Below are 24,515 nucleotides of genomic sequence, written 5' to 3' on the forward strand. Positions count from 1 at the left end.
GTCCTGAACAGACTAGCTAAAGGGGAAAAGGTAGATGGCCCATACGGCACCGCAGCGATTGTCATTAGCAAAGGCATGCTGTTCAGGAGGGAGCAATGGGTGGTACCGCAACAACATCAGAGAGAATCCTCCAGCTGGCCCACGAGGGTCCAGGAGCAGGACACCCCAGACCTGAGACCACTTGGCAATGGGTGGAACAGGCAAGGTGGTGGCCGGGACTCAGGGAAGATGTCCACGAGTTCTGCGCCAGTTGTCTGGTGTGCGCTGCCAACAACCCTGACACCCAGAAAAGGAAGGTAGAGGGACCCTGGTAGTCGATCCAGGTCGATTACATTGGGCCCCTATCCACTGCCCAGGGAGGCTACAAGTACTGCCTAATGTTGGTGGACATGTTCACCAAATGGGTGGAAGTCTTCCCATGCCGAACAGCATTGGGGACAGCTAGGATCCTGGTAAAGGAGGTGTTCTCCCTTTGGGGACTACCCCAGTACGTGGAGTCCGAACAAGGGAGTCACTTCACCGGGCAGGTGATGCAGGAGACCCTTAAGGTGTTCGGCATCGAGGGAAAATGGCATGTCGCCCACAACCTGCAGTCATCCGGGCCTGTGGAGCGCTTGAACTGCACTATTAAAGAAAAGTTACGTAAGGAGATGGGGGACTCACCCAAAAAGTCGGTAGAGTTCCTACCACTGGTCCTTATGGAGATCCGGGCCAGCCAGTCAAAGATCACGGGTGCTCCCCGTACGAGCTCATGACCGGCAGAGCCATGCGCACCCCCACCCATGTACTAGCCCCGGTATTCACGGAAGGTCTGCTCAGAGAAGTGAAACGGGACAGTTTTGTCAGGAATCTGTGTCAACACCTTAAGCAGATTCACTGGCAGGCTGTTAACAACATGGGAAACCAGCATCACAGCAACCGAATGCTGCTAGAACCCCGCAAACACCATGAATGGGAGGTAGGGGACCAGGTCATGGTAAGGAACTACGCTCGAGTAGGGGTTTTTGAAGCGCTGTACATGGGGCCGTACCACATTGTCGATAAGGCAAGCCCCATGCTCTATGCTGTAAAGATGCCCCGCCATACAAAGTGGTTCCACATAAACCAGTGCAAACTTTTCAACCCCGGGAATAGCAGCCAAGCGTAAGGGACAGCCAGGAAAAGTGAACCGTGCTAAAGGCAGCAGCCCCCGACTGTGGAAATCCCGCAGGGGACATGGCAGACTCCAGACCGTACCTAAAGGGGCGGTGCACTGTGTTACTGGAGGATCTATCTCCCCAATCATTTGGGACTCGGACTCACCCTCAGTAGTCAGAATCCTGAGAAGGACTCTCCGCACACCACGGCCTAAGACACCGTGGTCACCAGCGCCCCCATTTAAGTGGTTCAGCCCCGGGAGAGGGACCAGCCGCAAAGGGGTACCTAAGATCAGGGACCAGCCTGCGAACAGGGACCCCCAGCCGGTAGTCTTGGGTGACAAGGGACCCCCAGAAGAGATAGTGGTGGACCAGCCACCAATTGGGAGTCCCCAACCCACAGCCCTCGACTATGTCGAACCCTCGGGTAACGAAATGAACCTCGCCACCACCCCCAAAGGGGCGATGTGTTGCAGCCCCGGAGGGGCATTCCCCAAATAATGTGGAACAGACTCACCTCCGATCAGGACACTCCGGGTCCTGCGGTACAGGCCGACCTACTACTGGCCCCACTGGAAACCCAGAGGCCAGAGAAGAAAGGAGAAGAATAAGAGTTAACCTGGCCACCCGGAGACGGGTGGCAGATGTACATAAATAGGATGATAAGAATCGAGCGTAGCGTAGGATTGTGAGTGTAAGGTTTTTTTTGTTAGGGTCACCACGACCTAATGAAGAGTGATTCCAGATCACCACGACCGAAAGAAACCACGCGTATGGAAGTAGTGAAACGAGTAGAATAGGATAAAAGCTTTTTTACAAATACATAATGGAGGAGCTCCGGACGACAGCCGGTGCCCAATTAGTGACATAGGCCTGGTAGTATTTGGAGGAGGACGTGTAAGAGCCCAATTGGGGGTAGGAAAGGAATCCACCTGTGCAGCTATTAGAAGAATCCACCAGTACAGCTATTAAAGGAAGCACCGGTAGTAGTTCTTGGGGAAAGGAAAAGACCCCATCTTGTAGGCAGTAAAAGAGGCAGTACAAGAACGATAAGAGTAAGATGAGACAAAAGTTGATAACAGACATCAGTTCCTGCGGGAACTTGAAAAGACAGCCAGTTGATTAAAGACTTAATTGTGTTCTCCGAGAAGAAATGAGCCCAAATTGGAACTCGATCACCTTTTGTCAAGCCAGAGAGCTTTTCTTGGGACTCGATAATCTGTTTTATGTGCCCCTGCAGGAAGGAGAACAACATGAAAAGGGTGCTGTTCTTGCTTGCCCTGATAAGGATGAGCAGCGGCGGCCGAGGAGACGTGGAAGAATCCGTCATCTATGGGTGCTCAGGAGAGAGAGCACTGGTCGTGACTGCAGGGGGTGGCACACCAGGTGTGAAAGAGCTCACCGTTTATGCCCATGAAGGGAGGTGGCCAGGGTGGCTATACTCGCTACTCCAGGCAGGAAGGGTTTACCTATGGGGAGGCATCCGTTCCATGCCCCAGGATACGGGTTGTTGCTGCGCGGGTCAGTGTTACGGAGGGAAAATGTGTGTGTTTGACTTGTAAAGGGCAGATTCCCCTGGGTGGTGATGGTGGCTCAGGAGGCTGAGCAAGGACATGGGGGACCAGGAATCTGACTGGGAAAGACTCGGTAATGACACGTACCGTACCATCACGGGAACACGGGGAGGAGTGAAGGTGTGTTGGAACAAGTGGTGGGAGTCTGAACAGGGAATTTACGTCTGTATATGGGGGTCAGAGGAGATCTGTCCCGCAGGCATATCAATCGCCTTCGCCAGGCAATGGCAAGATGACGGGGAAGGGATGGGGTGGGATTCCAGCCTACACGGGTGCGCGGTCCCACACACCCCACTCCCAATTAACACCACCGAACTTAGAGCACACATTAAAAAAACCCTGCCCACGACCCCGCCAATGCGAACAATAATAGAGATGTCCTACCACCACCAAGTGACCAGGGAACGGATTAGTATTGGTACCGGCCGAAAAGGTGTTATACCAGGGGGCACACTATGCTGTAGCTTCAGTTATTTTAAACCTTACCGAGGTGCACTTACCTGCATGGTGCCCGAAGGAAACAGAACAGCTATACCAGGCCCTACTCAGAGTAATATTCAAGAAATTTTACGAGTTAGACTTTGCCAATGTAGACAAAGCTGATCTATACACCCTATACGCTAGGGACACCATGGCCACAGGGAGACCTAGAAGGGGAACCTTGAACGATATTTTTACTGCATGTAATACAGGATCTTCTGTGGTAAATAGCCTAGACAATATAGAACTGCAAACGCTGATAAATAGTTTAAAGAACCAACTGAGAAAGATCCTAAAAGAGGAAAACACAGTAATAGGGTCAGAGCTAAACGAGGACCAAGCTATGACAGTCCTTTTAAAAGAAACCGTGGCTGAACTGGAAAAACATGCATAAACAATGAATGCACGCATACAGGAGGATAGGAATGCTTCAGACCAGGCTGCACAGAGCGAGGGCCGCAACAACCTGGAGTATTTAAAATAAGGTCTAGTCCCCTCCTGGATCAGCAACAAGCACCTCGCAGCCCTCCACCCGTATAGTAATTCACTAAGCCCGTGCCAGCTCCGTCTAGCTTCTGAAGCCTACCCTGTCTCAGTAGATTGCGGGCGTTCTAATCACACCATCATGGGGTTAGTACTAAGGACATGGGTGGGACAGCCCGACCCACACCGGTATACAGGGTGGAGAACATTGGAATCATTCAAGGAGGTGCACACATTGGTTTCACAGCGGTCCCACTGTATGTCATAAAGTGGGAGCATACTATGACGGGTGCTGACCTCGCCGGGTGCCGGAGCCAGGGTGCACACATAATACTGTGTCCCCAGCACTTGAAAGCCAATTCTAAACCACAGTGCGGGTTTAAAGCTGCTGGCGCACAGCCCATCAACTGTACCATGGAGGTAATGGCACAAGACCATGTCCCTCCACAGGTAACATACATAGGGGGTGGGACATATTGTGTCACCACCAGTGCGCCCCACTACCAGCATGGACAACACTTCTGGTGTCCGGTCAGTGATAGCAGTTTTTGCTTTAAACCCGAGGCAGAAGTCCAAGTGGCCCAGCAACGGATTGTCCCCATTCACGAACCCTCCACTGTTCACCTGACTGTGAGAGAAAACATCACAAACCTGCAAGATTACATTGCACATTTTGGCTATGAAATTCCCCCTCTACCCGAACATCATACCGTTCTGCTAGAAGCTGTAGTAATCTCACAAAAACATTTCTATACTCTAGAACAGAAAACAATTGAGATAGGGAGAAAAATTCTAGAGATCATACTTCCACCTTGGTGGGACATTTTCAGGAATATAGAAGTTCCTGCTGGGATCAGAATAGCTTCCCACTTTTTGGTTGTCTGTCAACTCTTTACTTATGGTGTCTCACTTGTCGAGGCCGTCAGGTCAGGCACCAAAGGGTGCTGTACGCTCCCTGGCCAAACTTGGGGATCACACAGTGAGGTGTAACATCATATTACCATGTTTGATTTGTTTTAATTTTCACCTGTTGTAAAAATGCTGAGGTCAAGTATTGTAAGAATGTTACTTAAAAATATGTTTGACTATGTACCTTCATTTTCTGTAAAATTGAAGTAATTGAAGAGGGCGTCGGACTCCCTCTATGCTGTAACATAATTGGAATGACTGTATTTGCCTGTAAACTGCATTGCATTTCAAAGGGGGTATGCACGTTTAAGTTCAGTTAGGTAAATGCAGGGGAAGGTTGGCTCGCGGGAATCAGGAATTTTGCTCACCTAGCATGGCACTTTAGCATGTAGAGCATCACAGGGAGGACTGTAGGATTGCAAAATTTGTGGAAAACCCCCCACAATGTTTGGACTCATTGGAAAGGGAATTTAATTTGGAACTACCAACCAGAAACTTTGGTAATCTAAAGTGCACATGGAAGAAACTACGAGCTTCTATCGAATTTGAGATTTTTACAAGACAGATTGGGTCCGTGTGGGAAGGGCTGAAAACTAAAGGATAACTATCCTTCAAAAGAAACCAGTTTGGGTATTGAAGTTGTCTGGGGTATCGAAGCTAAAAAAATTGTTTGGGGAATTGTGTAAACTCGAAAACCCTTCTCCCCGGGAGACATTAACATAGCAACAATCAACCCAGAAATAGCCAGCCATCATTCTGAGCAGGAAACCCATCCAGCACATGCATAATGTTAATGGCCCATCCAGCCCGCACGGAAACCCAGGCCTAGGTAGACATTACAAATACCAAAGCTGATTTTTTTCCGATCGATAAACAAATTCAAAAGATCAGCACATCCGAGACAGGTTACCCTTAACAGGCCCGCCAAAATATGGCAAAGAGACATCGAGCCCGCCAAAATTAAAACAAAGAATCGGGGCTGATATGGCACGTAGATTAGAACGGCTCCAAAAGTATAACTGGGGCCTGGTTTTTAACAAAAGGGAGTGAGCAGGCATTCATCTATTCGAAGAGGGGAAGGAGGGAGAAAGACCACCGCAACAGTTTATGCAGCTCTTCTGAGCACCAACATCTCCAACCTGAATGACACTCCTGGGCCACACTGCCCTGCTACCGAAAGAAGAAGGAAGAACATCATCACAGCAGAAAGCAGCTCCCAGTAACTTTGGACAGTGCCATCACAGCAACAACTGACCACAACCAATGTGGTAACATCGAAAGCACCGCGATCGACCAATTCCAAAACCAAAACTCCTCAAGAAGAAACCGAATATTCGAAAGTTTCCACTCTACAATCTAGTCCTCGCTACCAACAGGTGAAACATTACCTAAAGAGACTTTAAAACCTATAGCTGATGGAAGAAAGTGGGTACTTACCCCATATGTCCAATACGCGCCCTACCGCATCAGCGGACACCACCCAACTAAAGACTACGCAGTCAGAAGTCCTCTACGACATTTGGGGTACGGCAAGCAGAACCTACAGAGTTCAGCGAACCCCGAAATTGTGAACCACCGCCAACGGCTAATAAAGGATTGGTGAACATAATCCCTGTTGCCCTGGAGTTTAACCTAGTCAGAGTTAGTCATTGGGAGGTGGGAGGTGTATTATGTTCTATAATCCCTTTTGAATATGTGATGAAGTGTTCTTTATTCTAGTCATTTCAAGCTTGACATTGTACTTTTCTTGTCTGTAATAAAATCGAAGTTCTTTGCACCAAAACCAGTTGTCTCTTGCACATCCCCAAATAAATCCAAAGTCTAGAATCCAGGGAGTGGGAGCGATTTGAACTGCTCAGAAGGTCAGAGGTGAACCTGACCCCACACACCACCCCCTACACCCATTGCCAACAACACATGAGAGCCAGGAGGAAGATCTTGCTTCTGGCTCGGACCACCTCGGGACTATCCTCTCCCGTATCCGTCCAAGCTGCGGTTCTGCTGTCATCCCCCACAATGAAACAGCGTCTTAGGATCTCCTCGGCCAGGCGGCTTGGAGTCAGTTGGGGAAGTGGAAGGGATAGAGGTGGGGAGAAGAGGTGGGGGGAAAAGGAAAGTGAGGTGCTTGGCCGCAGGTGTTGTCTTGGTCACAGTATTTTTATGTTGTTGCTGCTATTTTGTTGGGAGGTTTGGGGGAAGGGGGAAGGGGGAAGGGCGTACCTTTTTTTTTGCATTTGTGTTCTATGTTTATGAAGTGTTGTTGGAAATGTTCAACATTTAATGAATGATATAAATGTTATAAATTTGTTGGGTGGGGTGTTTTTTTACAGTTATAATTATGATTTTATACAAATGTTCTCATTAAATGTTTTTTATTTCACACAACCTTGTTGCGCATTGTCTCAGATAGATGCACCGTTATATACTGGTGATTCCTTAACATGAAAGGGGATAATTCAACTCAACTTGAATCAACTTAAACTTTAACTGTCACCAAGGTAATGCACATCATTCATGTATGAGCTGCAGACATAGCAGCTTTGTAAATCCAACAACATTATTTCAAGCAAAGCGCTCATTTATGAGCTACTGACAAAAGAGTCTTGCAGCTATGTAGCCACCATGGGCCCTTTCCTGCGGTCTAGTGGGGGGGTAGGGGCATGGTTTCAGCGTCAGCCTGATTGTCTGGCCCGAGGTCAGCATCCATCTCCTCGTCCTCCTCTTCCTCTCTCTCCTGAGGTGGACCGGCAGTCCCTTCTGGCAATTCTTGTCCCCTTCTTATAGCCAAGTTGTGCAGCATGCAACACACCACCACGAATTGAGCTACCTGCTCAGGCTGGTATTGTAACTCTCCTCCTGAGTGGTCAGGCTTCTACAGCGCTGCTTAAGCACTCCAATAGTTTTCTCCACGATATTACATGTGGCTCTGTGGCTCTCGTATCGCTTCTCGGCTTCTGTGTGGGTGTTACGCAGGGGGTGCGAGGCCATATTCTTTGTCACCAAGCATCCAGCATTGACTTTGTGGTTGACTAGTAAACATGTCAGATACAGCGCTCTCACGCAGGATGTGAGCATCATGGATGCTGCCCGGAAATTTTGCATTTACTGCCATTATAATTTGCTGGTGGTCAACAATGAATTGCACATTCAGGGAGTGGAATCCCTTTCGGTTCAAAAAAACCTCTGCATTCTGAAAAGGCGTCTGCATGGCGAAGTGCGTACAGTCTATTGCTCCCTGCACCTTGGGGAAGTTTGCAATTCTGGAGTGTTATGTATTTAACCCTTGGCAACCTGTATCACACCACCACCAGAGGGCCTACCTGTTAGAGTCCCAAGGGATCCCAGCATCCCTTGGGAGCACTGTATATAAGCAGGCCATCCATGAGGTACCTGCAGTCTGGAGTCTTATTAAAGGAGCAAAGGTCACACTTACTCATTGCTCACAGTACTCAGTTTCAGCCTTTATTGTGAGCTTATCAATTGACGACGAGATAACGAACAACCGCGTGAAAATGCAAAGAACAGTTGGTATCCTGGAGAAATTCTCAAAAGGGGTCGATTGGGAGGCCCACGTGCAGAGACTCGACCAATACTTTCTGGCAAACAAGCTGGAAGGGTACAAGAATGCTGCCAAACGAAGGGCGATCCTGCTTACTGTCTGTGGGGCAACAATCGATGGCCTCATGAAGAATCTTCTAGCTCCGGTAAAACCAACAACTAAATCCCATGAAGAATTGTGTACGCTGGTCCGGGAGCACCTAAATCCTAAAGAAAGTGTTTTAATGGCGAGGTATCGGTTCTACATATGTCAACGGTAGGAGGGCCAGGAAGTGGCAACATTGCGAATTTGATGGATTCCTTGAACAAATGCTGAGACTTTTTTGTACTGGGCATTGGCCATGAGGTAACCCTTCGCAAACTATTGACTGTTGAAACTCCGACTCTGAGCAAAGCCATAACGATAACCCAGGCATTTATGTCCACCACCGACAACACCAAACAAATTTCGCAGCATAAAGCGGTTTCGGCCAGTGCTGTGCACAAAGTAACGTCATTTTCGAGCAGGAATATACATGGCAGAGCGTACACGCTGGCTACTGCACGACCTTAGATGACCCAGAGTCTGCCATCAATTGTGAATGCAAGGCAGTTAACACCCTGTTGGCGTTATGTAGGTGTCATCGGGCCTATCAATGCTGCTTCAAGCACTATGCGTGCAACGGCTGCAGAATAATGAGACACATCCAGCGAATGTGTAGGCGAGCTGCAAACCCTGCAAACCACCACATTGCAGAGGAAGATCGATCCACTGTGGATTAGGCTGAATTGGAGACTCGAACCGAGGAGGCAGAAGTGTACGGGTACACACCTTCACCATGAAATGTCCACCAATAATGTTAAAAGTTGAACTGAATGGAATTCCATCATCCATGGAACTGGACACGAGTCAGTCCATAATGAGCAAAAAGGCCTTCGACAGGCTGTGGTGCAACAAGGCACACAGGCCCAAGCTCAGCCCCATTCACAACAAGCTAAGAACTTACACCAAGGAACTGATCCCTGTAATTGGCAGTGCAGAACTCAAAGTCCCCTATGATGGAGCAGTGCACGAACTCCCACTGCGCCAGGGAATGGCCCCATACTGTTTGGCAGAAGCTCGCTGGGAAAAATCCACTGGAACTGGGACGACATCCGAGCGCTTTCGTCCGTCGCCTCATGCGCCCAGGTTCTGAGCAGATTTCCATCATTGTTCGAGCCAGGCATTGGAAGTTTCTCGGGGCGAAAGTGCAGATCTATTTGGTTCCCGGTACGCAACCCATCCACTACAAGGCTCTGGCGGTACCATATATGATGTGAGAGAAAGTGGAAATTGAGTTGGATAGGCTGCAGCGAGAAGGCATCATCGCGCCGGTGTAATTCAACGAGTGGGCCATTCCAATTGTCCCGGTACTTAAAGGTGACGGCACGGTTAGAATTTGTGGGAACTATAAAGTAACGATTAAGCGTTTTTTGCTACAGGACCAGTACCCGCTACCCAAGGCAGACGACCTATTTGCGAACCTGGCTGGAGGAAAGACGTTCACCAAGTTGGACCTGACCTCGGCCTACATAACGCAGGAGCTGGAGGAACTTCGAAAGGCCTCACCTGCATCAAAACGCACAAAGGTCTGGTCATCTATAACAGATGCCAGTTCGACCACTGCAATCTTCCAACGGAACATGGAGAGCCTGCTAAAGTTGGTCCCTCACACCGTGGTTATCAGGGACAATTTATTGCTGACAGGTCGGGACACCTATTATGTTCCTAACATAGATGAGGCTGCACACAGGGAGGTTAAAGTAACAGTGACCTCAGTCTTTAATAAGACACTCCTGAGTGAGGAACAGGCCTTAGGGGCCGGCTTATATACAGTGCTCCCAAGGGATGCTGGGATCCCTTGGGACTTCAGGGGATGAGCACCCTAGTGGCGGAACGTGGGAGTGCATGCTTTACAGATACACAACATCACTCCCCGCCAAAAGTTAAAGTGAAAACTATTTACAAGGTGAGGCGGTCGGGAGCCTTTCTTTCCCTGGTGGACCGCCTCGGTACAAATGTCTGTTCTGGTGTGTTGGCTGTGCCCTCGCTGGGCTGGCATGTTGTTGGCCCTGCAGGGCTGCTAGGTGAACCTGACCTTGCTGGGCTGTTGGATGTGATGGGTTCGATTTCCTGGTCCGGCGTGGTGTCGTTGATCCTTTGGCTGTGTGTTGTGGGCTCGAAAAAAAAGGTGGTGTTTGCTGTGGGTTGTTCAGGGCAGTCTGTGAACCGCAGCCTCGTTTGGTCCAGGTGCTTTCTGCAAATTTGTCCATTGTCTACTTTGACTACAAACACCCTATTCCCTTCTTTAGCTATCATCGTGCCCACGATCCACTTGGGACCATGTCCATAGTTTAGCACATACACAGGGTCATTCAGACCAATTTCCCGTGACACAGTGGCACGACCATCGTTTACATTTTATTGCTGCCGCCTGCTCTCTACCTGATCATGCAGGTTGGGGTGAACCAGCGAGAGTCTGGTTTCAAGTGTCCTTTTCATGAGTAGCTCAGCCGGGGGCACCCCTGTGAGCGAGTAGGGTCTCGTGCAGTAGCTGAGCAGTACTCAGGACAGGCGGGTTTGGAGTGAGCCTTCTGTGACTCGTTTAAGGCTGTGTTTAATAGTTTGTACTGCCCACTCTGCCTGCCCATTGGAGGCTGGTTTAAACAGGGCCGAGGTGACATGTTTGATCCCATTGCGGGTGATGAATTCTTTAAATTCGGCACTGGTGAAACATGGCCCGCTGTCACTGACCAGTATGTCAGGCAGGCCGTGGGTGGCAAACATGGCCCTCAGGCTTTCAATGGTGGCGGTGGTGGTGCTTCCCGACATTATTTCACATTCAATCCATTTTGAAAAAGCATCCACCACCACCAGGAACATTTTACCGAGAAACGGGCCCGCATAGTCGACATGGATCCTCGACCATGGTCTGGAGGGCCACGACCACAAACTTAGTGGTGCCTCTCTGGGCACGTTGCTCAACTGAGCACATTCACTGCATTGCCCTACACAGGACTCTAAGTCAGAGTCGATACCGGGCCACCACACGTGGGATCTGGCTATCGCTTTCATCATTACTATACCCGGGTGAGATCCGAGATGAACGTCTTCCTGCCCTTTTTTGGTAGCACTACGTGGTTACCCCACAACAGGCAGTCTGCCTGAATGGACAGCTCGTCCTTTTGCCGCTGGAACGGCTTGATTGGCTCTTGCATTTCAATGGGGATGCTGGTCCAGCTCCCATGGAGTAAACAGTTTTTTACTAGGGACAGCAGAGGATCTTGGCTGGTCCAAGTCCGAATCTGGCGGGCCGTGACAGGTGATTTATCATTTTCAAATGCTTCCATGACCATCAACAAGTCAGCGGGCTACGCCACCATCAACAAGTTTGCAGGCTGTGCCATTTCCACCCCCGTGATGGGCAATGGTAGCCAACTGAGAGCATCCGCACAGTTCTTGGTGCCTGGCCTGTGGCGGATGGTATAGTTATATGCTGATAGTGCGAGTGTCCACCTTTGTATGCGGGCTGAGGCATTAGTATTTATCCCCTTGTTTTCAGCGAACAGGGATGTGAGGGGCTTGTGATCGGTTTCCAGCTCAAATTTGAGGCCAAACAGGTACTGATGCATTTTCTTTACCCCGAACACACATGCTAATGCCTCTTTTTCAATCTTGCTGTAGGCCCTCTCGGCCTTAGACAAGCTCCTGGAGGCATAGGTGACAGGTTGCAGCTTCCCCGCAACGTTAGCTTGTTGTAATACACACCTGACTCCGTACGACGACGTGTCACATGCTAGCACAAGTCCTTTACACGGGTTATACAATACAAGCAGCTTGTTGGAGCGTAAAATGTTTCTGGCTTTCTCAAAAGCAATTACTTGATTTTTTCCCCATACCCAGTTCTCACCTTTGCGCAATAACACACGTAGGGGCTCTAAAAGGGAGCTTAACCACGGTTGGAAGTTACCAAAATAGTTGAGGAGTCCCAGGAACAACCGCAGCTCCGTGACGTTCTGTGGCCTGGGCGCGTTCCTGATAGCCTCTGTCTTGGCGTCTGTGGGCCAAATGACGTCCGCCACGATCTTTCTCCTCATAAACTCCACCTCTGTTGCCATGAGGACGCATTTCGACCTCTCCAGCCGCAGCCCTACGCGATCCAGTCGCTGGAGGACCTCCTCCAGGTTTTGTAGATGCTTGGCAGTGTCCCGACCCGTGACCAATATGATGGTCTCGTGGCCACCGAAGGCAGACAACCTATTTGCGACGCTGGCAGGAGGCAAGACGTTCACCAAGCTCGACCTGACTTCGGCCTACAGGATGCAGGTGCTGGAGGAGTCTTCAAAGGGCCTCACCTGCATCAACACGCACAAGGGACTGTTCATCTACAACAGATGCCCGTTTGGAATTCAGTCAGCTGCAGCGAACTTCCAGAGAAACATAGAGAGCCTACGCAAGTCGGTACCACACACGGTGGTCTTTCAGAACGATTTATTGGTCACGGGTCGGGACACCGCCGAGCACCTACAAAACCTGGAGGACATCCTCCAGTGACTGGATCGCGTAGGGCTGCAGCTGAAGAGGTCAAAATGCATCTTCATGGCAACAGAAGTGGAGTTTTCGGGAGAAAGATTGCGGCGGCATTCGGCCCACAGACGCCAAGATAGGGGCTATCAGGAACACGCCCAGGCCACAGAACGTCACGGAGCTGCGGTCGTGCCTGGGACTCCTCAACTATTTTGGTAACTTCCTACCAGGGTTAAGCACCCTCTTACATGTGTTATTGCGCAAGGTTGAGAACTGGGTATGGGAAAAAAAAACAAGTAATTGCTTTTGAGAAAGCCAGAAACATTTTATGCTCCAACAAGCTGCTTGTATTGTATAACCCGTGTAAAAGACTAATGTTAGCATGTGACGCGTCGTCGTACGGAGTCGGTGTGTATTACAACAAGCTAACGTTGCGGGGAAGTTGCAACCTGTCGGCTATGCTTCCAGGAGCTTGTCTAAGGCCGAGTGGGCCTACAGCATGATTGAGAAAGAGGCATTAGCATGTGTGTTCGGGGTTATGAAAATGCATCAGTACCTGTTTGGCCTCAAATTTGAGCTGGAAACCAATCTCAAGCCCCTCACATCCATGTTCGCTGAAAACAAGGGGATAAATACTAATGCCTCAGCCCGGAGACAAAGGTGGGCACTCGCGCTATCAGCATATAACTATACCAACCGCCACAGGCCAGGCACTGAGAACTGTGCGGATGCTCTCAGTCGGCTACCATTGCCCACCACGGGGGTGGAAATGGCGCAGCCTGCAAACTTGTTGATGGTGGCGCAGCCCGCACTCTTGTTGATGGTCATGGGAGCGTTTGAAAATTATAAATCACCTGTCACGGCCCGCCAGATTAGGACTTCGACCAGCCAAGATCCTCTGCTGTCCCTAGTAAAGAACTGTGTATTCATGGGAGCTGGGCCAGCATATCCGTTGAAATGCAAGAGCCAATCAAGCCGTTCCAGCGGCGAAAGGACGAGCTGTCCATTCAGGCAGACTGCCTGTTGTGGGGTAACCGCGTAGTGCGACCAAAAAAGGGCAGGGAGACGTTCATCTCGGATCTCCACAGCACACACCCGGGTATAGTAATGATGAAAGCAATAGCCAGTTCCCACATGTGATGGCCCGGTATCGACTCTGACTTAGAGTCCTGTGAATGGCTCAGTTGAGCAACGCACCCAGAGAGGCACCACTAAGTTTGTGGTCCTGGCCCTCCAGACCATGGTCAAGGATCCATATCGACTATGCGGGCCCGTTTCTCGGTAAAATGTTCCTGATGGTGGAGGATGCTTTTTCAAAATGGATTGAATGTGAAATAATGTCGGGAAGCACTGCCACCGCCACCACTGAAAGCCTGAGGGCCATGTTTGCCACCCAAGGCCTGCCTGACATACTGGTCAGTGACAACGAGCCATGTTTCACCAGTGCCGAATTTAAAGTATTCATGACCCACAATAGGATCAAACATGTCACCTCGGCCCCGTTTAAACCAGCCTCCAATGGGCAGGCAGAGCGGGCAGTACAAACCATCAAACAGACCATTAAATGAGTCACAGAAGGCTCACTCCAAACGCGCCTGTCCTGAATACTGCTCAGCTACCGCACGAGACCCCACTTGCTCACGGGGGTGCCCCCGGCTGAGCTACTCATGAAAAGGACACTTAAAACCAGACCCTCGCTGGTTCACCCCAACCTGCATGATCAGGTAGAGAGCAGGCGGCAGCAATAAAATGTAAACGATGGCCGTGCCACTGTGTCACGGGAAATTGGTCTGAATGACCCTGTGTATGAGCGAAACTATGGACATGGTCCCAAGTGGATCGCGGGCACGGTGATAGCCAAAGAAGGGAATAGGGTGTTTGTAGTCAAACTGGACAATGGACAAATTTGCAGAAAGTACCTGGACCAAACGAGGCTATGGTTCACAGACTGCCCTGAGCAACCCACAGCAGACACCACCTTTTTCGAGCCCACAACACACACCTAAAGGATCAATGACACCACCCTGGACCAGGAAATCGAACCCATCATGTCCAACAGCCCAGCAAGGCCAGGCTCACCTAGCAGCCCTGCAGGGCCAACAACATGCCAGCCCAGCGAGGGCACAGCCAACACACCAGAACAGACATTTGTACCGAGGCGGTCCACCAGGGAAAGAAAGGCTCCCGAACCCCTCACCTTGTAAATAGTTTTCACTTTGACTTTGGGGGTGGGGGGAGTGATGTTGTGTATCTGTAAGCATGCACTCTCATGTTCCGCAACCAGGGAGCTCATCCCCTGAAGTCCCAAGGGATCCCAGCATCCTTGGGAGCACTGAATATAAGCCGGCCCCAAAGGCCTGTTCCTCATTCTGGAGTGTCTTATTAAAGACTGAGGTCACTGAGGCAGCGCATTTGGAAAGAGGTGACATGATAGGTCCAAGTCAGCATGGATTTGTGAAAGGGAAATCATGCTTGACAAATCTTCTGGAATTTTTTGAGGATGTTTCCAGTAGAGTGGACAAGGGAGAACCAGTTGATGTGGTGTATTTGGACTTTCAGAAAGCTTTCGACAAGGTCCCACACAAGAGATTAATGTGCAAAGTTAAAGCATATGGGATTGGGGGTAGTGTGCTGATGTGGATTGAGAACTGGTTGGCAGACAGGAAGCAAAGAGTAGGCGTAAATGGGTACTTTTCAGAATGGCAGGCAGTGACTAGTGGGGTACCGCAAGGTTCTGTGCTGGGGCCCCAGCTGTTTACATTGTACATTAATGATTTAGACGAGGGGATTAAATGTAGTATCTCGAAATTTGCGGATGACACTCAGTTGAGTGGCAGTGTGAGCTGCGAGGAGGATGCTATGAGGCTGCAGAGTGACTTGGATAGGTTAGGTGAGTGGGCAAAAGCATGGCAGATGAAGTATAATGTGGATAAATGTGAGGTTATCTACTTTGGTGGTAAAAATAGAGAGACAGACTATTATCTGAATGGTGACAGATTAGGAAAAGGGGCGGTGCAACGAGACCTGGGTGTCATGGTACATCAGTCATTGAAGGTTGGCATGCAGGTATAGCAGGCGGTTAAGAAAGCAAATGGCATGATGGCCTTCATAGCGAGGGGATTTGAGTACAGGGGCAGGGAGGTGTTACTACAGGGAGGTGTATAAGGCCTTGGTGAGGCCACACCTGGAGTATTGTGTACAGTTTTGGTCTCCTAGCTTGAGGAAGGACATTCTTGCTATTGAGGGAGTGCAGCGAAGTTTCACCAGATTGATTCCCGGGATGGCGGGACTGACATATCAAGAAAGACTGGATCAACTGGGCTTGTATTCACTGGAGTTCAGAAGAATGAGAGGGGATCTCATAGAAACGTTCAAAATTCTGACGGGTTTAGACAGATTAGATGTCGGAAGAATGTTCCCAATGTTGGGGAAGTCCAGAACCAGGGGTCACAGTCTAAGGATAAGGGGTAAGCCATTTAGGACCGAGATGAGGAGAAACTTCTTCACCCAAAGAGTGGTGAACCTGTGGAATTGTCTACCACAAAAAGTTGTTGAGGCCAATTCACTAAATATATTCAAAAAGGAGTTAGATGTAGTACTTACTACTAGGGGGATCAAGGGGTATGGCGAGAAAGCAGGAATGGGGTACTGAAGTTGCATGTTCAGCCATGAACTCATTGAATGGCGGTGCAGGCTCGAAGGGCCGAATGGCCTACTCCTGCACCTATTTCTATGTTTCTATGTTTTCTATGTTACTTTAACCTCCCTGTGTGCAGCCTCATCTGTGTTAGGAACACAATAATTGAAACTGGTATAAAATAATAAACCTCCTAGACTATCAGGCCTAACACTGTTAATACCACCAGAAAATGCTACAAGAAAACACTAACCTTAAGCAAAGCCCAAGAAACAATCCGTCCATCTGATGAGATTGAAAAGAAGGTAATATTGTTGTCCAGGTCATCTTTTTGCCACTTCACCTGTAAAAAGTAAACGCTAAAATTGTACACAGTATATCGCAGTTAATAATGGAAACAGACATTCAATACATTTCTTTTATCATGCAAGTCTTTGCTTGCCTTTTAATCTTAAAGATCCATCATTCCACTCACTATGCTAATAGCAGGGAGTTGTTTTTATTTTGTTTGTGTGCTGAGTGAGAGAACAGGCTATATATAGCCAAAGACAAGACAGCCATCTCATGAAACTGTTCTGGGGTCAGCTAATTTATATAATGCTAGCGGGACAAATGGGCAAAACTATGGCAGATGGAGTTCAATGTGGCGAACTGCGAGGTTATGATTTGGGATTCGAGACTGACATATCAGAATCTTTTCTTTATAGCGAGAGACCAGGAGCTGTGGAGGAGCAAAGGGATTTAGGTGTCCATCTACACAAGTCACTAAAACCTACTGCACAGGTATAAAAAAGTAATCAAAAAAGGCTAGAAGCCTTTATCTTAAAGGGGCTTTATTTAAAAGCGAGGAAATTATGCTTCAGTTGTACATGTGCAGTGTCGAGAATCCAGAACTCTTGGAACCGGGGTTTTGATCATCTTTTTGACGTCACGAATCCGGAAACAACCGAGCCCAGGTTTGGGTTTTTCCGGATTTCAGAACATCAGAGAGGGGCTGGGGGTCCTCGCCGAGGAGCTGTTCGGGCCGCCGGCTCAGTCGTGGAGGAGGTGTCCAGGCGGGCCCCACCGCCAAGGAGGTGTTCGAGCGGGTCCCGCCGTATTGGAGCTGTTCGGGCAGGCCCCGCCATGGTGGAGCTGTTCGGGCGGGCACCGCAGTGGAGGAGGTGTTTGGGTGTGCCCTGCCGCCAAGGAGGTGTTCGGGCGGCCCCCGCTGCCAAGGAGGTATTTGGGTGTGCCCGCCGTCAAGGAAGTGTTTGGGTGTGGACGCCGTCAAGGAGGTGTTCGGGCGGGCCCCGTCGTCAAGGAGCTATCCAGGTGAGCCCCGCCGCCAAGGAGCTATTCAGGTGGGCCCTGCCGCCAAGGAGGTGTTCGGGTGTGCCCGCCGTCAAGGCGGTGTTCGGATGTGCCCGCTGTCAAGGAACTATTCGGGTGGGCCACGCCGCTAAGGAGCTGTTCGGGTGGGCCCCGCCGCCAAGGAGGTGTTCGGGTGTGCCCGCCGTCAAGGAGGTGTTCGGGTGTGCCCGCCGTCAAGGAGGTGTTCGGGTGTGCCCGCCGTCAAGGAACTATTCGGGTGGGCCACGCCACTAAGGAGCTGTTCGGGTGGGCCCCGCCGCCAAGGAGCTGTTTGGCTGGGCCCTGCTGACAAGGAGCTGTTCGGGTGGGCCCTGCTGCCAAGGAGTTGTTCTGGCGGGCACCGCCACCAAGGAGCTGTTCGGGCGGGTCGGCAAGAAGGCCCAGAAGAAAGGGCAGCAGCGGCGAAGCGACTGGCGGCAAGGTAAGGGCAGCAGTGGCAAGTGATGCGAGAGGTGATGAGGCGAGGCGGGGCGGGACTCCGAGCTTGGCAGGGTTGGCGGGTCCGGATTCCGGAACATTTTACGGATTCCAGATGGCCTTGCCACTGATCGGTCCGGAGTCCAGATTCCAGAACATTACGGATTCCGGAACTCCGGATTTTTGATGCTGGGGTTTTGATCATCTTTCCAACAGTCTATCGACTCTGCATCGGTTTCTATGGACTGGAGGATAGCTAATGTAACACCACTTTTTAAGAAAGGAGGGAGAGAGAAAACGGGTAATTATAGACTGGTGAGCCTGACATCAGTAGTGGGGAAAATGTTGGAATCAATTATTAAAGATGAAATAGCAGCACATTTGGAAAGCAGTGACAGGATCGGTCCAAGTCAACATGGATTTATGAAAGGGAAATCCTGCTTGACAAATCTTCTAGAATTTTTTGAGAAGGTACTGGTAGAGTGGACAAGGGAGAACCAGTGGATGTGGTGTATTTGACAAGGTCCCACACAAGAGATTAGTGTGCAATATTAAAGCACATGGTATTGGGGATAATGTACTGATGTGGATAGAGAACTGGTTGGCAGACAGAGAGTCAGGATAAATGGGTCCTTTTCAGAATGGCAGGCAGTGACTAGTGGGGTGCCATAGGGCTCAGTGCTGGGATCCCAGCTATTTACAATATACATTAATGATTTGGATGAGGGAATTGAGTGTAATATCTCCAAGTTTGCAGATGACACTAAGCTGGGTGGTGGTGTGAGCTGTGAGGAGGACGCTAAGAGGCTGCAGGGTGACTTGGACAGGTTAGGTGAGTGGGCAAACGCGTGGCAGATGCAGTATAATGTGGATAAATGTGAGGTTATCCACTTTGGTGGCAAAAACACGAAGGCAGAATATTATCTGAATGGTGGCAGATTAGGAAAAGGGGAGGTACAACGAGACCTGGGTGTCATGGTACATCAATCATTGAAAGTTGGCATGCAGGTACAGCAGGCGGCGAAGAAGGTAAATGGTATGTTGGCCTTCATAGCTAGGGGATTTGAGTATCGGAGCAGGGAGGTCTTACTGCAGTTGTACAGGGCCTTAGTGAGGCCTCACCTAGAATATTGTGTTCAGTTTTGGTCTCCTAATCTGAGGAAGGACGTTCTTGCTATTGAGGGAGTGCAGCAAAGGTTCACCAGACTGATTCAAGAGATGGCACGGCTGACATATGAGGAGAGACTGGATCGACTGGGCCTGTATTTACTGGAGTTTATAAGGATGAGATGGGATCTCATAGAAACATATAAAATTTTGACGGGACTGGACAGGTTAGATGCAGGAAAAATGTTCCCGATGCTGGGGAAGTCGAGGGGTAAGCCATTTAGGACTGAGATGAGGAGAAACTTCTTCACTCAGAGCATTATTAACCTGTGGAATTCCGTACCGCAGAGAGTTGTTGATGACAGTTCATTGGATATATTGAAGAGGGAGTTAGATATGGTCCTTGCGGCTAAAGGGATCAAGGGGTATGGAGAGAAAGCAGGAAAGGCGTACTGAGGTGAATGATCAGCCATGATTTTATTGAATGGTGGTGCAGGCTCGAAGGGCCGTATGGCTTACTCCTGCACCTATTTTCTATGTTTTTATGCACCTGTACAGAGTCATCTGGACTACTGCCTTCAATTTTGAGCAACAAACCTCAAGAAAGATGCTTTGACCTTGGAGGCGGTACAGGGCAGATTCACAAGAATGGTACCAGGGTTTACAAAGTATTACAAACTATTTACAGCACAGCAACAAGCCATGCGGACCAACAGATCCATGCTGATATTTATGCTCCACATGAGCCTTCTCCCAGCCCCCTTCATCTAACTCCATCAACATATTATTTTCTCCATCATGTGCTTATCTGACTTATAGATGGTTCCTGGGATGGAGGTTCCTTTCTGCTCAACTGTATCCATAGTCATCCATGGCCATCCTTTGCACTTCTTCCATAATCTCCTTTCGTCTACTGATCCAGTTATCCTGCCTCTGATAGTGAAGGCATTTCAGCCTAAACTACAAGTTCAACCTGCAAGTTTAAAGCTGCAAGCTCCAAGTTTAAAACCTGCAGAGCCCACTGCCCATCCCCCGGCGTGCCTTTGTTCTTTATCTCACAGAGCTTTCTAACAGCTCACTTTCTGAAGAAACTTGACTTCCTTCACTCATGAACAGGACCATGTTGCTCTACGGACTACACTGTTTGACTCATCGGCTGTGGCTGTGCTCTGCTTTCAGTCACTTCAAGCCTTTGCTCTGATTAGTTGTCAAATTAGTTTCCAATCCCCTGGACTTTGGTGGATATCGCTAGACTACATTTTAGCTTTGAATTACATTGGATTACATCGCTACGTTTCTGCACCGGACTACACTGGATTATATCATAATACTACCTGCTGTTTCTCCATCTCTGCTGCTAAAATTTATTTTTCCTTTTAACTGCGGCTGTGTCTCTGCTGAACTGGTTTTCAGCTCTGCTGGCTTCGAGCTAGCAGCTGCTGATTCACTCGTTCTACCGGTTTTCAACTTTGCTGGTCACTTGCTGTGGTTTTACCACAATCTACCGTGATCTACAAACTTCCTACAATGTCGCCATCATCTTTCTGCAACGCTACTGACACTTTCCTACAGCACATCACCAAATTTTCTATACTTCTAATAGCTTCTGGACTTCACTCGCCTGCTTTGGACAGCGATTCGTCGATGCTCCTTGCTGGCCCCATCCTGATCATGTTGGCTTTGTCCTTCTACGGGTCCTCTGACTTTGTCCCTGGTCTCCCTACTATTGTATCTCATTAAGTACTACATTTATTCCGGCCTACGTATTCTGAGCTTTTCCTGTGTCCATTCGCATGTGCAACTTGGCTGCCGTTTTGGACCTGAGCCATTCAATAATTTTCCACTTTATCCCCTCTTTCCTTCTCTCTTTATCCCTCCTTGGCTATTCTCTTCTGACATCATGCCTCCTTTCAGGCTCAAGGAGCCACATGGCCTACTCCTGCTCTATTTTTTATGTTTATCTCTCCTCTCTTGGATACTCTGCCCTCTCAAATCCCTATCCCAATCCTTCATTACTCTTCGGCCTTCCTACTCTTCTGCTGCCGTCCCAGGCTTGATTCCCTCCTAGATAAGCCTACAGTTTCCCCCTATGTCTCTCTTGGCATCCTACGAAGGGCCCATCGAGGCACTCGTCGCTGCTTCCTTACGAGCAGCAACTCCAACCGTCCCATCCTACTTCCTCGCTGACCTCCCTGCCCAGCACCCCCGCTTATGACTAATCTCGCCAATCTGCTCCCCGTCCAATTCACCCCCCGCCTCCCCCAGCGCTGACCCTGAGGATGCAGGCTGTGATGCAGCCATCACCTGCGCTCTCCGCATCTCCCTCCAGAATGTCCGTTCGCTTGCAAACAAGACCCTTGCCATCCATGAGCTTATCGTGCATGATGGCCCTGACGGAAACTTGGTTAAGGGGCGATGGCACCTTAACCTTAAATGAAGTCTCCCCGCCTGACCATATCTTCCACCACTTGTCCCGCTCAGACCGCCGTGGTAGCGGTGTAGCTCTCATCAGCAAATCACACCTTGGTCTGTCCCCCTACTCCTCCGGCAATTTCTCCTCCTTTGAGTATCTCACCTTATTCCACCCCTCTCACCTCTCATTTAAAACTTTTGTTCTCTACCGCCCACCCAAGTACCATAAAAATAGTGTTACTAATATTTCTTCACTACTTTCCTTCCACTGTCTCTGCACTGAACGACTTCTCATTCTTGATGATTTCAACCTCCATCTCAAGTCATCATGCTCACTCTCTTCTGAGTTCACCATCCTCCTATCCTCCCTTAATCTCTCCCTCCACGTAAACTCCCCAACATATATTCACAGCCACCCCCTCAACCTTGCCATCTCTCGTGGCCTCACTACTCCCATCGAGCCAATCACAGATAAGGCCATCTCTGACCACTTCCTTGTATCACTCTCCACACACATCACCCTTCCACCCCATCCCCCCCATTACTACATCCTTCTGTGTCGCCCTTGGAAAAAAAACTCTCTCCCGATTCTTACAAATGCACTTATGAACTCCCAACTGTCCAGCCTTTGGCCCTTCATTTACCTGACTTTTCTGCAGCTTCTGATCAGCTACCCACCCTCACCACCACCTTTGATGCCTTAATCCCTGGTAAAACAATTAGGGGCCGAAATTTCCTCTTTCCTTAAGGCCTGTAACCGCCGGAAATTGGCAACCATGCTGCGGGGTGGAACGGCCGGCGATTTTTCGTGGAATGGCCGCCATTTTGAAAACTGCTCTCCTGCTGTATCCCAGCAGTGACCCGTCCCCCCACTTCCTCCCCACTGCTGTGGACCTGTCCCAGACGGATGTATGTAATCAGAGCACGTATCAAATGCGAAATTCCATGGAGGAAATGTTGTTAGCGCTGCTCGGTGCCACCTGCATCTTTTTCTGCCAGTGCACTGCATGTAAAATGGCGATGCGGCCGCAATTAAAGGGGAGGGCACACTGCTGCGGCCACCATCTTATATTTTTGTTAGCCAACTGACAGGTCAGGCTGACAATTATGGCCCCGGGTTTGGCCGGCCTGCCAACAAACAGCCTGGCATCCCATCTTGGGTGCCAGGCCGCTGGCTAGGCCGAAACCCTCACTGGCGATACGCTGATGACTGACAGCGGCGGACAGTCCGCCCGCCCCCCATTTCTGCCCCTCCAGTGTGCGAATTTCTGCTCTCCGCCGCACTTGCACCCCCATTCTGACTGGCTTTTTTTTTCCAGCGGCCCGGAAGACAAAGAGTGGAATTTCGCTCAAGAGACCATTGCATCCATTGTGGCAGTGAAAACAGCTGAAATAGGGTAGGTGCGCCGCGTTTCCGGCAGTGGGCAATTTCATCCGCTTACTCTCTCTCACCCTGGCCATTTCCCCTGGTACAGTCGTGATCTTCGCTCCCTTGAGGGACGCAGACTTGAATGGATAGGGCGGACAACTATTTAACCATTCACCGCCAGATCTGGATGGACCACATAAAAGCAATATCAGGTCCTGCTCTCGTCTGCCAACATTGCTCACTATTCCAGAATCATCATGGAATGTAAAGATAAACCCCGGCTTCTATTCTCCACTGTTAACTGTCTTTTCAAACCCCTCTCCACAGTCTCCACCCTCACCTCCGACAATAAGAGGAGTTCATGGGTTTCTTTATCTCTAAGATTGAGACCATCCATTCGGCCACCTCTGCCTCGTCCCTTCCTTCCCCTAGCCCACCGGGCCAACTTCCTTTAAGGATCGCCCCTGCGATAGCCCTGACCTCACATCTTTCTCCAGTTTCTCTCCAACTTTCTCATGACCATTCTGAGCTCATTCTATCCGAGACCCACTTCCAACTTCCTTGACCCTATTCCCACCAAACTGCTGATTATCCAAATTCCTTTTCTGGCTCCCATGTTATCTGACATGTTAACGGTTCTCTCTCCTCAGGTGCTGTCCCCCTCTCCCTCAAATCTGCCGTCATCACCCCTTGCCTCAAAACAAACAACCCTCCTTTCTTGCAAACTACCGCCCCATCTCCAACCTCCCTTTCCTCTCCAAAGTCCTTGAACGTTTGTCGCCTCCCAAATCCGTGCCCATCTTTCCCAGAATACCGTGTTTTAGTCCCTTCAATTCAGTTTCCGCTGCTGCCACAGTACCGAAATGGCTCTGATCAAAATCACAAATAACATCCTTCGTGACTGTGACAAAGGCAAACTATCCCTTCTTGTCGTTCTAGACTTGTCTGCAGCCTTTGACACGGCTAATCACTCCATCTTTCTCTAAGGCCTCTCTACCATCGTGCAGCTGGGTGGGACGGCACTCACCTGAGTCCATGCTTATCTATCTAATCCTAGCCAGAGAAGCACCTGCAATGGCTTCTCTTCCCACCCCCGCATCGTTATCTCTGGTGTTCTCCAAGGATCTATCTTTGGCCCCTCCTATTTCTCATCTACATGTTGCTCCTTGGTGACATCATCCGAAAACACAGCGGCAGTTTCCACATGTACCCTGATGACACCCAGCTCTACCTCACTACCACTTCTCTCGACCCCTCCACAGTCTCTAAATTGTCAGACTGCTTGTCCAACATCTAGTTCTGAAGGAGCAGAAATGTTCTCCAATTGAATATTGGGAAGACCAAAGCCATTGTTTTCAGTCCCGCCACAAACTCCGTTCCCTAGTCACTGAATCTATTCTTCTCCCCAACTTCTGTCTGAGGCTGGACCACATTGTTCGCAATCTTGGTGTCATATTTGACCCTGAAATGAAATATCTGCAGCATAACTAAGAATGCCTGTTTCCACCTCCGTAACATCGCCCGTCCTCCGCCC

The 24,515-nt window shown here is 49.6% G+C and overlaps 1 protein-coding gene across 2 annotated transcripts in view; it reads right to left on the reverse strand.

The window, feature by feature from the left end:
* The window catches only part of dnai1.2 (dynein, axonemal, intermediate chain 1, paralog 2), a 610,660-nt gene that overhangs the window by 255,727 nt on the left and 330,418 nt on the right, over window positions 1-24,515 (reverse strand). For both annotated transcript variants that reach the window (XM_070868013.1, XM_070868021.1), the window contains exon 14: window positions 16,577-16,666. In XM_070868013.1, coding sequence (XP_070724114.1) covers window positions 16,577-16,666 — 90 coding nt within the window. The remainder of the gene's footprint in view (window positions 1-16,576; window positions 16,667-24,515) is intronic.

Source organism: Pristiophorus japonicus, chromosome 2, assembly GCF_044704955.1.
Source record: "Pristiophorus japonicus isolate sPriJap1 chromosome 2, sPriJap1.hap1, whole genome shotgun sequence".
In the NCBI taxonomy this organism is placed as follows: domain Eukaryota; kingdom Metazoa; phylum Chordata; class Chondrichthyes; family Pristiophoridae; genus Pristiophorus; species Pristiophorus japonicus.